Source organism: Chiloscyllium plagiosum, chromosome 7 (assembly GCF_004010195.1).
Source record: "Chiloscyllium plagiosum isolate BGI_BamShark_2017 chromosome 7, ASM401019v2, whole genome shotgun sequence".
NCBI classification, from domain to species: Eukaryota; Metazoa; Chordata; class Chondrichthyes; order Orectolobiformes; family Hemiscylliidae; genus Chiloscyllium; species Chiloscyllium plagiosum.
In genome coordinates this window covers 40,098,581-40,115,618 of record NC_057716.1, presented here as the reverse complement: position 1 = coordinate 40,115,618, position 17,038 = coordinate 40,098,581, and the positions used below count along the sequence as shown (strand labels likewise).

Below are 17,038 nucleotides of genomic sequence, written 5' to 3'. Positions count from 1 at the left end.
AATTTATGTTTCAATATTTTGACGGTTGAAGTCCGTGGAAGATGGAGCATGACAATGAATTAAATTGCATGCTGCATCTTGATTGGATGGCTTACTGAGGTGTGGACAGAATTATAAGGCAGGAGTGTGTAGTAAATTTAGGATCACACTTTATGGTAAAGAACTTGGGTCATGATTAGTTAAGAGAACAGAATGGAGGATCAAGGATCTCAGTACAGACTAAGTATCTTCTAATGAGACAGAGGAACCAGCTGTGTGTAGGGTTAGAATGGTCAAATTCTCATTGTGGTCTCATAATCTCAATATTAGTAAGAAAACAGGTCAAGGCTGTGAAGATAGAATGTCACAAAGCTGCATCCAGCTGCAGAAATGGCTCCTGAAACTCTCCATGTTTTTCTGGTCCTGGTAACAGTTGTGCCTTCTAATTCTCTTTCTACCCTCCCTCTGCCCACTATTCCACTCCACTAATTACACTGTGAGAATAACTATAGGAAACTCAGACCTACATGTCCCCTGTTTCCATACATAAAGGAGCTGATTTGGAAGCCGGAGTGCAGACCAGGAGAAAGGCTAAAACCTGAAGGAGTTCAGGTTGTCCATTTTGAGGCAGAAGTGAGTTTCTGTCTTGTTGGCTGTCCCCAAAAAAATGACTTGGCCTAAGCATATATGGAAACAGTTTTGGAAGTTTTGGCCTCATTATAAAAACTTTTCTGTGATGAGGAAAGACTAAATAGATAATACTTTGAACAAAAACATTCTTAATTAAGTGATGCACAATGTTTGCATGATAGGGCACTCGCTTTAGAAAATAGTGTTTCTACAGTAAAATGCTTGCAAAGAATGCTCGTCTTGTATGTGTAATGTGTTTTTCTATAGCACACCAAACGCCATTACCTGTCTAAAGAATTCTTCCATCAATGTCATTGTCCAGCGGTAGTGCTGTTGCCAGGTTTTTGCAGGATGACTTATATCTGCTGCATGCAGCATTAAGGACATGACTTTAGCTTTGTCGGCCCTGAGAAATCAAGGACACACATCATGTTGCATTCAAGAATTGTTGGTGGGTATTGTGTGAAGCATAATTCCTGTTTTTAGCAAAAAAAAAGTCAAGAAAAGGAGATTGCCTCACCCTTCAGGCTGCTGTAAAACGTTTTTCATGGTCTTGATTTGTTGAAAATGACAAGACATGTCGGTCGATAAAACCATCTCTATCACCAATGAACGCAGGTCCCTGTTTGATTTATAAAACATGATGCTATGACTAGCTGATTGACAATGCTAAATATGGGAAAAGATCTGGCAGCTAGCTTCCTTTGCATGTCTAAAATAAAAGAATGGAAAAATACATAAAAATGTGCTGAACTTCTAGTGTTCCCACGAGTAAAGGAATGTCAACACTGAAGTATGGTTCACCAGCTGAAATGCCAGCACATCTGAATATTCCTGCTCAGACTGATTTTACTTAAGGTTAAATCTTGTCCATAAGTTAAAGAAAGTGACTTATTTGCTATTTTGGTCAATTGATTGATGCTAAGAAGCAGTCTAATTATTAAAAGACACCAATGCCTTTGCACCAAAATCAAATGAAACTCATAGTTCAGGTGGAAGACCTTCATCTGCAAGATGCCCACTCCTTGCCTGATAACAGTCAAAACAGGCAGTTGAAACTCTGGCAGGGAGATTGGGCATCTAATTGACTATTTGAGTTAATTGAGTATTCAACATTCTTACTTAAGACAGGGAAGGTTGTTCAATTATGCAAATTGGCCCAACATCTGTTATAGGATCCTGATGATGCTTTCAAGAAAAGATGAGTGAGTTATGATGAGTACCTGCTTCCCTACTTTCTCAAGACTTTGAAAGGTCTTATGTATTGTCTCCAAATATTTTGAAAAGCAAATTGAATTATTGGGGCCTCATGAGAAGTTAGGAATTCTTACAAACCTTGCCTGTCAGCCTCCTGGATGTGTTAATGGACATTAATATATTGAAAAGACTGGTAAGTTAAAACGATGAGTCTTCTTGACACCCAATAATTGACAGAAATACAATGGAGATAGGAACAGGAATAGGATATCTGTCCATTCAAATAGATCATAGCTGATCTGTACCTTTGCCTTGCCCAGCTGCCTTGGTTCCAGAATTCTGGCTGTCTTAGAATCATAGAATTTTTACAGTGCAGATACAGGCCATTCGGCCTATCGAATCTGTACCGACCCTCTGAAGAGCATTCCATCCAAACCCAAAACTCCTCCTTTTACCATGGCTAGCCCACCTAGTCTGCACATCCCTGGAATGTGGGAGGAAACCCAGGCTGATATGAGGAGAACGTGCAAACACCACACACACAACTGCATGAGGTTAGAATCGAACATGGGTGCCCAGAGCTATGAGGTAGCAGTGCCCACCACTGATACACAAATCGTGCCTGACAAGGTTTGAAATTTTCAATCCACCTTGAACCAACAGATTTTTGTGGAAGAATTCCAGGTTATCTCATGTCCAAAAATGTTTCTTGATATTTTTCTCAAGAATCATAGCTCTAACTTTAACATGATGCCTAATTTTTTAGATTAGATTTTTTAGATTACTTACAGTGTGGAAACAGGCCCTTCGGCCTGAAAACAGAGACACATTGCCAAGGCTTCCATCTAGCATTGATCAAGAAAAATAGAAAAAAGCCAATTTTCTGCACCCTTTTCTCCAATAATATAAAGAGTTGTACCTAAAAAAAAAAGAACTGCAGATGCTGGAAATCAGAAACAAAAGCAGAAGTCGCTGGAAAAGCTCAGCAGGTCTGGCAGCATCAATGCAGAGAAATCTAAGTTAATGTTTCGAGTGCAGTAACCCTTCCCCAGTTCTGAGGAAGGGTCATGGAACCAGAAAAGTTAACTCTGCTTTTTCTCCACTGGCGCTGCCAGAAATGCAATATTGTTCATATTGTTTCCAAGGATTAAGCTCCGCGTTTCAACCTGATCCTGAACAGTTTAGAGTTCCTGAATACTGAAATCCTTTTCTTCTGATCTGTAGACCATTAGAAATAGGAACAGAAGTAGGCTTGCTCTGTGGGCTCTTTAGAGGAGATGTTGAGAATAATTTGGGCTCAAAACTGTTGCAGAAATAGAGTTGTCTCTTGCTCGGCATGGAGCTTTGGGAATGAGAAACTGCAGTGTCTGCGGTACTTTTAGACATCTGTGATGGGGTGGATTGAAGGCTGAGGTTAGAAATGAGCATCAAAAGTAGTCTGGAACTTGGCATAAAGTGAAAAGAGGCCAAGAGCTTGTAACTGAGAAGCAATTAAAAAGTCAAGGACTGAGATAGTCAAGTTGAAGGTTAGAATTTAGCCCCTCTATATAACGGAGACAAGGATGTAACATGGTCGGTATTCATCCACCTACCAGGTGATCAATTTACATTTAAATTAAATGTTTTTTGTGCTCAAATGTTAAGAGTTTCACAAATTTTAACAAATGTGTAAATTCATCCTTTGTTTCATATTTGTCCACTAAGCACTGCCAATGTGTCCCAGAAATCCAGGCAGTTCATTTCTATTTTGTTTCATATTTATTTGTTGGCATTTCCTTTTGGATTGCTATGGATCTTAGAAAGGCAGACCTCAGTGCTGTAAGCTCACTGGTTTATTACCCGTCACTTAGACTCAGCAACTTAGAACAAGGTAAATGAATAAAAAATGGATTTACATTTTGTAAGTGGCCGAAAGATTCAATGTGAACGCCTAGAGAGTGCTTGATGGTAATAAGCTTGAATATTACTGAAAACAGAGACACATTGCCAAGGCTTCCATCTAGCATTGATCAAGGAAAAATAGAAAAAAGCCAATTTTCTGCACCCTTTTCTCCAATAATATAAAGAGTTGTACCTAAAAATAAAAGAACTGCAGATGCTGGAAATCAGAAACAAAAGCAGAAGTCGCTGGAAAAGCTGAGCAGGTCTGGCAGCATCAATGCAGAGAAATCTAAGTTAATGTTTCGAGCGCAGTAACTCTTCCCCAGTTCTGAGGAAGGGTCATGGAACAAGAAAAGTTAACTCTGCTTTTTCTCCACTGACGCTGCCAGAAATGTTGAGCTTTTCCAGCAATTTCTGTTTTTGCTTCTGATGTAAATTAGCTTAAAGTTTAAAATCACACAACACCAGGTTATAGTCCAACAAGTTTAATTGGAAGCACTAGTTTTCGGAGTGCCGCTCCTTCATCAGGTGCAGAGCGGCGCTTCTGAAAGCTAGTGCTTCCAATTAAACCTGTTGGACTATAACCTGGTGTTGCGTGATTTTTAACTTTGTACACCCAAGTCCAACACCGGCATCTCCGAATCATGTTTGAAGTTTGACATCCTGACGCTTGTCCTGATTAAAGGCTTTGGCAAGATTTCACTTTTTTCAGGAATATTCAAATGCACAAAGAGATAATCTTAGATCCAGACTGAGCACTCAATCCAGCACTATAACTCCCAGTTTAATTCATGGCCATACATTGTTCCCTGCAATGTTATTCTGGTTTCAGTAATAAATTCTACATAAAAATCACTATATTTTCTGTGTGTGAATTTTGTTGTTCACAATTCAACGAAGAAACTTTTAGGGTTATGTTAAAAATGGCTGAAAAGGGAGGCACATTTCTGAAACATTTTCTTTCATATTCTCCAGGACAAATGTGAATGCTGAATTCCAACCAATCACAATCAAGAGAACAGGAGAATTGGATGCTGATTGGGTTTCAAGACAACTCGGATTGTCTGAACAATTGCCCCAGAGAAAGCAACAGAGAGCTGACAGATCCCCAGGCTCTCTGGTATTTCGAAATGGTACAAGGTTTGAATTACTTCTTTTGTTGGAGTGAACAGGGCCCTGTGTATGAAGGCTTGTTAATCAGCGCAAGCAAATGAGCCACGTTATGAATTTGACTTGGTCATTAGTCCAGCCATTTGCACACTCAAAGTGCTGCCCAATTGCAGAATCACATCTAGCAGCAGATGTTTTATTTTGGGTTTTGCAAGAGCAGGCTGTTGGATGTGGTCTTTATTATGCCCATAATGAATAACCAAAGGAGCATTCTGTTTGTTTTAATCAGCCAGTTACTGGAATAGATACGTACATGCTTGGCATCATACTGGCACTTAAATTCATGCAAAAAATTATTTGATTGCTTTATTTGTGTTAAGTGGAATGCCTTTTTGGACTAATGACAGAAATCCTCTTAGTGGAAGAAACGTCATTTGTGTGGACATTGCATGGTAACAATGTTCAACAGATTGCAGCTCTGTTTTTTGAATGTTAGTGATACTTTGCCTTTGCAGGTTAAATTGATCTCCACAGGACACTTATCAAATGGGTCTTTGGCACATTTGTGAGTTAGCGTGCCTGAACAATGATCTGATTAGGATAACTACTGTCCTAGAGGATAGCGATTGGCAGATCAAATCAATCATCAACAGTAGCACATATTTGATTACTTGATAATGTAAGAGCCCATGGTGTTGGGCGCAGTGTATTAGCTTGGACAGACATCTGGCTAACTAATATTGGGCAGAGAGTTGGGATCCGGGGGGGGGGGGGTGCGTTTTCAGAATGACAAATTGTAACCAGCGGAGCGCCACAGGGATCAGTGCTGGGGCCGTAATTATTTACAATATATCTGAATGACACAGATGAGGAAACTGAATGTACTACAGCCAAATTTACAGATGACACCAAAATAGATGGGAAGGCAAATTTTGAGGATGACACAGAATCTGCAGAAGGATATAGATTAAGTAGGTGGACAAAAGATTGGTAGATGGAATATAATATGAGATGATGTGTGGTTATGCACTTTGGCAGGCAGAATAAATGGCGAAGGACTGAAGAAACCTCCAGTATAGAGAGATTTGGGAATCAAAAGAACAAAGAACAAAGAAAACCTACAGTCCAGGAACAGGCCTTTTGGCCTTCCAACCCTGCGCCAATCCAAATCCACTGTCTAAATCTATCGCCCAATTCCAAAGCATCTGTATCCCTCTAATTCCCACTTACTCGTGCATCTGCCCAGTTGCACCATAAGTGAATCTACCGTGCCTGCCTTTCCTTGCACAAAAAGCTAGCATACAATATGGAAGGCAAATGGAATGTTGGCCTTTATTTCAAAGGGAATGGAGTATAAAACTAGGGAGGCTCTGCTAAAACTACACAAGATGCTAGTCAGATCACAGCTGGTACACTATGAACAGTTTTGAGCTTCTTATAAGACCATAATTCATAGGAGCAGAAATTAGGCCATTTGGCCCGTCCAGTCTGCTCCCCCATTCAATCATGGCTGATAGGTTTTTCAACTCCATTTTCCTGCTTTCTCACCCTAACCTTTGATCCTCACGGCAATCAAGAACTTATTTATCTCTGTTTCAAATATACTCAATGACCTGGCCTTCACATCCTTCTGTGGCAATGAATTCCACAGATTCACCACTCTCTGGCTGAAGAAGTTTCTCCTTATCTCCGTTCTGAAGCTGCATCCTCGGGTGCTCGTCTCTCCTGCCAAATGAAACATCTTCTCAACATCCACTCTGTCCAGGCCATTCAGTACTCTAAGTTTCAACCAAATCCCTCCTCATCCTTCTAAACTCCATCGAGTATCGTCCTAGAGTCCTCAAACGTTCCTCATATGTTAAGCCTTTCATTCCTGGGATCATTCTAGTGAACCGACTCTGGACTTACTCGAGTAAATCCTCTAGTAAAGCCAGTAAATCCTTCCTGAGGTATGGGACCCAAAATTACTCTAAACGTGGTCTGACCAGAGCTCAATAACACCTCAGAAATACATCCGTGCTTTTATATTCTAGTCCTCTTGAAATAAATGCCAACATTTTATTTGCCTTCCTAACTACTGACTCAATCTGCAAGTTTCCCTTGAGAGAATCCTGGACTAGGACTCCCAAATCCCTTTGCACTGCAGCTTTCTGAATTTTACTCCCCAGTTAGAAAATAGTCTATACCTCTATTCTTCCTACCAAAGTGCATGACCTCACATTTTCCCACATTGTATTCCATCTGCCACTTCTTTGTCCACTCGCCCAACCTGTAAAGTCTACCTGCAGCCTCTTGCCTCCTCAATACTACTTGCCCCTCTATCTATCTTTGTATCATCTGCAAACTTAGCCAGAATGCCCTCAGTTCCTTCATCTGGATCATTAATGCATAAAGTGAATAGCTGTGGTCCTAATACTGACCCTTGTGGAACACCACTAGTCACCGGCTGCCAACCTGAGAAGGATCCTTTTATCCCCACTCTCTGCTTTCTGCCAGACAGCCAAGCTTCTATCCATGCTAATACCTTGACTCTGACACCATGGACCTTATCTTATTCAGCAGCCTCCTAAGTGACACTTTATCAAAGGCCTTCTGGAAGTCTAGGTAGATAACATTCTTATCTAAGGAAACATGTACTGGCATTGAAGGCAGTTGACAGCATGTTCATTAAACTGATTATCGATATGATGGGACCATCTTCTGAGGGGAGGTTGAGTAGGCTGGGCCTCTATTCATTGGAACTTAGAAGAATGAGAGGCAATCTGTTTGAAATCTGCAAGATTTTGAGTGGTCTTGACAGAGTACTATGGAAAGATTGTTTCCCCCGTGGGGTTGTATTCTCAGAATAAGTGGGTATCTTTTAAGTCAGAGATCAGGAGATATTTCTCCTCTCAAAGGCTAATGAATTTGTTATGCTTAACTACAGAAGTCTGGGTCATTAAGTATAATCAAGACGAAGATGGACAGCATAGGAATCAAACATAATGGGGAAATGGCAGGAAAGTGGAATTGAGGATTATCAGATCAGTCATGATATCATTAAATGGCAGAGCAGACTCAATGGGCTGAATGGCCTACTTCTGCTTCTATTTCTTATCATCTTGTGTTCTTCTGGTGAGCTTTGACAGCTTGTTTCTTTTGAGTGATATTCAAGTTCTGTGCTATGAAATGGCTGTGTTCATGGAACTCTCAGTCCCTACCTTTGTTAAACTAAAGCCCTTAGTACAGATGTCCAAAATATTAACCTCCTGCTTTCTTTCAACTGTAAGCATGGTTTAAAGGCTGTCTTCATTTGTGAAAAATGTTTGTGGTTTCATCAAAATAAAAACAACTGAATCAATTCTATAACAAATCTATAGTCACACCTTAATGTCAAACAGAGGAGAGACACTTGCATTTTGAACTATCTTGTCAGATATCTTAAAGTGATTCATTTAGAATGAAATATTGGAATTGCAATCATTTTTACTTCTGCTATTCTGAAAGAGTCATCTCATCTTACCGCCAGTCATCTTTCGATAAATTGCACATAATATTCATTTCTTCATCTTGCATTAATCGGTAGGCAGCACTCACATGGTAGTTTTCAAGAACAGAACGGTCATTGTATAAAATTGCCACACCCGATCTATTAATAAATAAACATATAATAATATACATTAAACATTTGATTCTGAAATTTAGAGGACAGAAAAATAAAGACAGTGAAATTACAGCATTAGCTGAAAGTGGACTGAACTTAACCACTGGACATATTTTTCACACACAATCTTCTCCGTAATTCAGGCATTAACCCATTAAAAACCAATGTAAATAAGTTAGCAGCTCCACTGAAATAGACGGATTCTAAATTAATGTGCTAAGTGATTACAGTCTGATATGGCATTGATCAATTTCTAAAATCAAAATGGTAAATCATTTTGTTCAATAAAGTTGTTGGAGAAATAATTATAGCCATATTTCTGTCTTTAAGACAGTTGGAATCCGGAAATTTCGTGACTTGCCAGATCTGATGTTTGCTTCAGCGGGCTGGATGCAGGACGAAGTTAGCCTGCCACCCCTAGAAACAAATCACAGGAGGTAAAAAGGGCAGCCCAATGCTGTTTAAGAGGCTTGCCTTCGTTCTTTGGGACATCTTTCTAGTGGTTTGCTTATAATTGAGGCCCTGTAGCCCTCACTACTCAGACTGTAAGTAATATTGAACCTCAACCTATTGACAAGTTAGAGAAAATACAAAGGGCAAAGCATCAGCATTCACTAAAGTAAGATAGCCACGTCATCTTGCTGCAGAAAGCTGGATTTGCTTTTTGAAAGAGATACCTGAAAGATAAAACTAGACAGTATTGGCTGCCCACCCACCTATGTAATCCCTTGAGAACAAAATTACCAGAACCAGCTCAAAATGAACACAATTTCAAACTCAATTTTAACATCACATTACTGGACTCTCAACATACAAACTAGGTTCAGTCCGTCTTCCTCTGTTCTAACCTGACTTGTTCCAGAAAACATCAGCCCTGAAAAACTTTCTTCAATTGCATATCTGCCCCATCAGCCCCCTCCACTCTCAGCTTCTGCCAATATGCTCCTCCAGGAACTCTTCATTTATACTGGCTAGCTCATTCTGCATTGCTTTAGTGATTTCTTCCTATCCAAACCCTTTCCTCCTGAAGCCCTTCAATCTTAGTCTACTGTTGTCTCATCTGTTCATTCTGGCTGACTTCCACGCTAGTCCACTGCTCAGGTCAGTGCTTCACAAATTCACATTCAATACTTTTTTTAAAGTGGACACTGCACTTTCTGGTGACCAAAGTCTGTAACCTAAAAAGTGGTCCAATACCAGGTTTTTGTTTTACTCCGCATCTAACCCTTAGATTGGCAGGTATAAAACCAGAGCACTTTTTTTGTCCAAATCTGGAACATACAGTCATGCAAACAATAGTTGCACCACATCCTCAACCTTCAACCTTCCAACAAACGGCAACAACTTAAAACCTTTGTTTACAGGACATGCTCAGCAAACTCTCAACTTAACATTTCAGATGTTCATGAAATTTTTCACTTCTTTCCATTTGGCAATTTGCTGACTTATGTAATTCAGATCAACAAATGCAGGGGATTTTCACAGGTCACCATCAAACCCACATAACACTCTGCTCCTGCCCACTATTTCAAAGCTTAAAGGCTGCTTGGAAAAGACTGATCTCGATTGAGAAAAACTATATGCAGACTCTACAAAGTCAGTGAGCACTGACATCTAAAGCCCCCCCCCACCCCCCATTGGTCCTTCTCCACATCAGCACAAGGGACCTAGAAAAAGGGCAATTCAGCTCCAAAGTGCACAATAAATGTCCCAGCTAAAAGATTTCCTTCAATGGCAACAGCCTCTTTCTTGTCTTCTCCAACTCCACTGCTCCCTCTGAAACACATGAAATACACAAAATGGCAATGCCCCTCCATCATGAAGAAATGGCAGCCCTACACCGCAGCAACCTACACAAAATGGCGGACGGCCGCTGCACCCTCCCTTCCCCCCAAGACCTTCTCTAAATGGTGACCCATGGGTGACACAGTGACACAGTTAGAGGTGCTGCCTCATAGTGCTAGTGAGCTGAGTTCGACCCAACCCTTGAGTGACTGTGCAGAATTTGCACATTATCCCCGTTTCTACATGGGTTTCCTCCGGGTGCTCCGGTTTCTCCCACAGTCCAAAGATGTGCAGGTTAGGTGGATTGGCCATGGGAAATGCAGGAGTAGGGTAGGGGGATGTGACTGTGTGGGATGCTTTTCAGAGGGTTGGTGTGGACTTGTTGGGCCATTGAAGGGAATCTAATAGCTGGATTTGTTTTTTTGCACTTTGGAGTTTAATGGCCAGTTTCCATACTGTAGGAATTCAATGGTCTCACATACTGTCACCCCCAGCTGCCTTCATGCCAATTGATGCCACGTACACAGCCCAACAACTTCTAAAACCCTCCATGCCAACTCATGGCCCGTCCATCCCTAATGGCTCCTCATACGCTCAATGCCAACTCATGGCACTTTCAAGCCCATTCTCCCCAGTGTACATTCTACACATCATCAATGGACCCGAAAGCAACAATAACATTTGTGGAACCGTTTATTTAATAAAGCCATAGAAGTCATAGAATCCCTACAGTGTGGAAACAGGTCATTTAGACCAATAGGTTGGCACAGTGGCTCAGTGGTTAGTACTGCTGCCTCACAGTGTCAGGGACCTGGGTTCAATTCCAGCCTGTGTGTACTTTGCACATTCTTCCTGTGTATATGTGGGTTTCCTCCCACAATGCAGGTTAGCTGAATTGGCCATAGTGTCCAGGGATGCGTATGTTAGGTGCATTAGTCAGCGGAAATATCGAGTAATAGGGTGGGGGTAATGGGTCATGATGGGATACTCTTCAGAGGGTTGGTGTGGACTTGTTGGGCCAAATGGCCTATTTCCACATTGTAGGGATTCTATGAGGAGACTAATTATATCCTCATAAAATAGGAATACATTCACTGCTGAGGACTGAAACGAAGGTGAGACCTCTGCTGAGGACTGAAACGCTCAGGAATCTATGACTTTACTAATTATATCCTCATAAAATAGGAATACATTCAGCAAACGCAATTTCCCTTTTGTAAGACCATGTTGATTTTGTCAGTTTGTACACAATCAGAGTCACTGAGCTGTGAAGCAACGTGAACCTTGTTCAGAGATACAGTAAGATTGGCAGTTGCTGGCCATGGGAAATTTAGGTCTGACACATTACAAAGTGACTTACTGCTTGTGGACTTCTGATAGAAAGAGATGCAATGTATATCAGATGTAATTGCTTCATAACAACCTTGGGACTAAAAGTTAAATAATGCTATATCACTTGTATTTATGTTTGACAAGTGAGAAAATTCTCACAGAAGTAAAGCAAGCTGGGTTTTTATTTTCTTGCACTAGTGTGAGAGGTAATTTCGGTTTAAACTTTAAGATGTGCCTGGACCACAGACTGATCTATAATAAAAGACAAAACTTTTGTTTCTTTTCTAGAACATTTTATATACTCAAAAGTAGAATAGTTTAAATTGTGCAGAATGCTGACAATTTGTGAGCAGAGTAAAAACAAACAGGCCCTTGATTGATGAAACCATTAACACAGGCAGGGAAGGATGAGTCCTTGACTGATAAGACTCCAGGATAGGGAAACGACTCGAGAGACATCTGTTACAGATTGAAGTCTTTGACTGATAAGACTACAGGGTGAGAAAAACAACAACTTTAGAGACTCTGGAGACATTTGTTGCAGACTTTGTGATAAGAATAATGATGTTTTTAAGAATGTGAACCTCATGGCTTGTTAGAGCCAAGGAGAGGAGGGACTTGTACTGTATATAATGAGAGACTTTGTAAGCCTCAGCGCGCCTTTTCTTCAAGGGTGCCCAATTCTGCAGACTTGACTTGTTAATAAAACTTTGTTTTCCTGAATTTGTCTAGAGCGATTATTGAGAAGCGATTTTCGTTTCTAACAACTAGTAAACTAGAAAATTGGAAGCTGGTCTTTTCCATCTGTACAACTGTGACACGGTTGTAGCATCCCTGTCTGAGCCAGGAGGCCTGAGTGCAAGCCAAAGTTATATCAGAACATGTCTGAATGGGTTGAATAAAATGTATATAACTGGCTCCAAAGGGCTGACCTGCATTGATTCCATGGCGGATGTGTACTCCTGCCACATTGGCAAAGACAAGAAACCTGCATATGTCTTTTTGCATAAAAAGTTGTGAGCCAAACACCTCTCTGACAGCTGTTTTGCAAAAATTCATTGCACGTGGTGATAGAACGAGCTGTTAGAAATGCTATCTGCCTTTGGTGTAACTTGTATCAGCAACTCTCTGGTTCTAAGCAAATATGGCCAGTGGACTATTTTTCTGTACTCCTATCACAGGCTTTGTCAAGTAATACAGTAGGATCAGGCTTTAAGGTACAGCCAATGTCACGTTTGGAAACTTCTGAAAACTGTCTTGCAAAAAATTCATTTCCCTCTTGTTTTATGAATGCAGTTCCTTTACGTATTAGTCCATTGAAAACTGTCAAGAAACTTGAATTCTTTGCAGATTTCCAGAATTATGTCGCATTCTTGTTCGTTTTGCAGTCTAAATGAGACAAGAGGTCATCACAAATTGTACAAATAATAATAAGGTTGCCAGTCTGGTTCCACTGCTTTTAAAAAGATTTGTTAGCCGTTTGATGCAATGAGTGACAGTTAGGCTATTTTAGGAGATAGTTAAGAGTCAATTGAATTTCAACAAAGTAGCAGAAATAAACACCTGGAAGATGTTATACTCTATAGATTGGTTCCAGGTTGTCTAATTAACAGATTAGGTTAAAGACAAAAAAATCCAAAGTAATTTTACAATCCAAAATAATTGTACAAATAATGTTACATTTTTGAATTGCAAAAGGCTTAAATATATATCTCCTGACATTTTCTGAGCTTCAATTATTGCAAATGGTGCAGTAAAAAATTGTTTCAGGTGATAATGCAGAATGGACAGTATTGAATTAGCTGTCTATTATACTCCCCATACAGTATGTTATTCCACTGCCTTCAACACAGTTGCATTTTAAATAGGTTGATAAAGTGGTCAATGCAATACTGCCTGGTTAACGAAGTTTCAACACCCTGATCTGCTGTAGTTCAATTAAACAGCATAGAAGGTAAAATATACTTTTCAATAAGGTTTCCACTTTGAAGAGTATTTCATTTGGTGTATGATGATATTGTTTTAAAAATTCATTTGGAAGTTTTATTCCTGATACTATGTGATATTGCTCCTTACCTGGTTTGAATGTGAAAGTTATTTGTGGTTCCTGTATGCTCATAGTCATGAATGGCAGCTGCAAAAAGCATGGCTAGAATTTCCAGTTCTGTAAACCAGTGCTGTAACAGAAAGGTTACAGTCTGAGGAACAGTCAAAAACAATATTCAGCTGATATGAGAAGATGTAACACAATTCTCTTTGGAAAATCAGACACAGAGACTTGAAAGACCTTTCTTGTGCATAGGAGGGAAATCACTGTTTGAGTTGGGAGTCACTGCATCAGTTGCTCATTTTGGCAACCTCGAGTTCTGTACAATTGAAATAAAGCAAAATACTGTGGATGCTGGAAATCTGATACAAAGAGAACACTGGAGAAACTCAGCAGGTCTGGCAGCATCTGTGGAGAGAGAAACAGAGTTAATGCTTCAAATCAAATATGACTCATCTTCCAAACAATCTGAGCCATTTTAGAGGAATACTGACTTGTTTATTTTATTTGTATATTTAAGATGGAACATCTGTGAAGAGAACAGCAGGCTGTTTGCGCAAGAACATTACATACTTAAGTACCCAGATTGTTTAACATTTTTAAAACAGGAACTTTTTGTGAAATTGCAGCTTAGGCAACACTATTCAGATGCTAACTATGGATTAAAGGTTAATCCTGTAAAATTTGTTTAATACTCATTTATTGTTCTATAATCTGACTCTCTGGGAGTAGTTTCTTATAGTCAGTTATGAAGTAATTTGTCTCCCACACAACTAAAGATCACTTCCTGCTGAAGAGGAACAACATAATCATTGGAAAACATTTTCTAGTTAGAACTTAGCAACCATAAATATTATTTTGATGAGTATGCTAATCATGAATGACCAATGAAAAGATCTACAGTATTTTGCTTCTGATGCCACACTTTCAGAATGCTGTGTGTCAATACTACGCCAATAACAGGTTTGTAATTTGAAAGGTTTTACATTGAATATTTTGGCAACCTTCCAGCAACATTTTTGGTCAAAACTGTCCCTGAAAGCCGGAAGATATCAAATACAGACTTATATGCATGCCACGTTTGAAACAAAATAACTCCATACTAACATACTCTTACCATAATGCCAGTATGGAGCATTAGGTAATGCACAGTTTGGGCCACATCTGCTGCATGGATTAAGTTGTGGTAAGGATTCTTGTGCTTGCTGTAACCCAACTCCAGGGCTTCGACAAAAGTCATGAGAGAAGATACAGGTATCTAAATGAGAAAAAGTATTTTAAGCGAGGTCAAGAGGTGAGATAACATTATGAATTACATATATATATCACAAAACATTAAATTTATCAAATAAATTGTCAATTATCAAAGATTTGAATAGTTGTTGTCTGTCTTTCAAATGTATGATTGATCAATAAATAACTCAGATATGTCCTTTAAACATATTATTCTACTTTATGTAAAGAAATCTATTCCAAATATGTATTGAAATGTTAATACTTATATTATATTATACTTAATGCACATAATTTAATCAAATTTCGATAATGTTAATTTAATTATTTTCAATTAAAATACTGCACACTTTGCATTTTAATTTGAATGTTCAATGAACTAACATTGGCCAATGGACAAATATTTTTTCAAAGACATTAACATTACAAAACTTCTAACTTTTTTCAAACCTACAGTGTATTGCATTGGAAAAAATGCTGTAATATTTGGCTTATTTTGCTGTCCAGCTGTATACGGTTAATGACTGATTAATAGTTAATGATTTTACATTAACAATTTTGTGTGTTTGCATGAATGTATTAAGTAGCTTCAGATTGTTGTCATAGATTATTAAAAATTGTAATTTTGTGTCACACATTAGTACAGGAGCCATTCTAAATCCTTAGCTATTTACATTAACTCTACATTCGCCCTATAGGGATACCTCACTTAAAACAGAAAATAATCTAATTTTTATTGATTTTATTGAAAATGTGGTGGATAATTTAATAGTTTCCAGTCTATGAGTTGCGTTTTCTCTCATCACTGTCCAGATGTGTGTGTTTCTCCTTTGATAATCCTCTGTGCAGTGAATCAATTTTAAATCTGTGGAAAAAAATCCTAGTTCTGAATTACACATTACTTTACTACAGTAATTATACTTCAGGAAAGTAATTCACTGATTGTGAATTACTTGCAATTCAGGGTCCTGACTGTGTGAAGGGTGTTATATAAATGCAAGTTCTACTTTCTATCACTACTAAGTCAGGAGTATTTAGCTTTATAAATGGATACTGGTGATTTGAGCTATGCAGCAAGAACTGCTTTCTGTTTTGATGAAACAACAACATTGTATATGCTGGTTCAAACCAAAGACAAAAAACACCCAATAACGGGACCAAAACAGTTAATTTTATAACAACTTCCTTCTTCTCTATATTGTCTTAAAGATGGAAAACATTTTCACATCATAACAATACTTTGCAGACTTAAGTCAATCTCCTGGAAGCAGACCACTCTAAAGATCGAGAATGACTTGTTCCAGAGTAAATTGCTCCAATATATCATTATGCAAGTAATCATTTCATCAAATATTGCAACACTTGATTCTGCACTACAATGGTGAAACCTTAACCAGCATTAAAAGAAAACAAAGAACTGCGGATGCTGAAGACCTGGAACAAAAACAGAAGTTGCTGGAGAAACTAAGTAGGTTTTGTAGCATTTGTGGAGAGGAAGCAGAATTAACATTTTGAGAACAGTGACCCTTCTTCAGAACCAATAGTAGCTAGGAAAAGGTGGTGTATACGGTATACCGTATGCAGGAAATGGGGGTTGGGGTTTGGAAAAGGGTAGTGAATGGGTGGGTGGAGGCAGAGCTAGAGAGAGAGAAAGAAAGATATGCAAACAGGGGGATGGTTGATAGTAAGCCAGGGAAGCACAGCCGATTGATTTTCACCTACGTATGGACCCAATTATCAACTCTTCTCCTTGCCTGGCTTATTATTAATCATCCCTTTGTCTGCCAAACTTTCTTTCTTTCTCAGTGGTGTCCATCTCCACCCATTCAGTCACTTGTCCACTCCCAGTCCTGCCTCCCCCATCTTGCTGGACATCTGTGTAACAACTACCTTTTCCTGGCTGCAATCAGAACAAAGAACAAACAACAAAGAACAATACAGTACAGGAACAAGGGCAATTTTGACAGTGTTAGGCAAGAACTTTCAAAAGCTGATTGGAGGCAGATGTTCACAGGTAAAGGGACGGCTGGAAAATGGGAAGCTTTCAGAAATGAGATAACAAGAATCCAGAGAAAGTATATTCCTGTCAGGGTGAAAGGGAAGGCTGGTAGGTATAGGGAATGCTGGATGAGTAAAGAAATTGAGTTAAAAATCACACAACACCAGGTTATAGTCCAACAGGTTTAATTGGAAGCACACTA

At 39.2% G+C, this 17,038-nt stretch overlaps 1 protein-coding gene across 1 annotated transcript in view; it reads right to left on the bottom strand.

The window, feature by feature from the left end:
• The window catches only part of pde1a (phosphodiesterase 1A, calmodulin-dependent), a 520,230-nt gene that overhangs the window by 46,829 nt on the left and 456,363 nt on the right, over positions 1–17,038 (bottom strand). The window contains exons 9-13 of the mRNA XM_043693462.1: positions 14,722–14,862; positions 13,634–13,734; positions 8,300–8,425; positions 1,130–1,231; positions 895–1,015 (exon numbers count right to left, since the gene is read on the bottom strand). Coding sequence (XP_043549397.1) covers positions 895–1,015; positions 1,130–1,231; positions 8,300–8,425; positions 13,634–13,734; positions 14,722–14,862 — 591 coding nt within the window. The remainder of the gene's footprint in view (positions 1–894; positions 1,016–1,129; positions 1,232–8,299; positions 8,426–13,633; positions 13,735–14,721; positions 14,863–17,038) is intronic.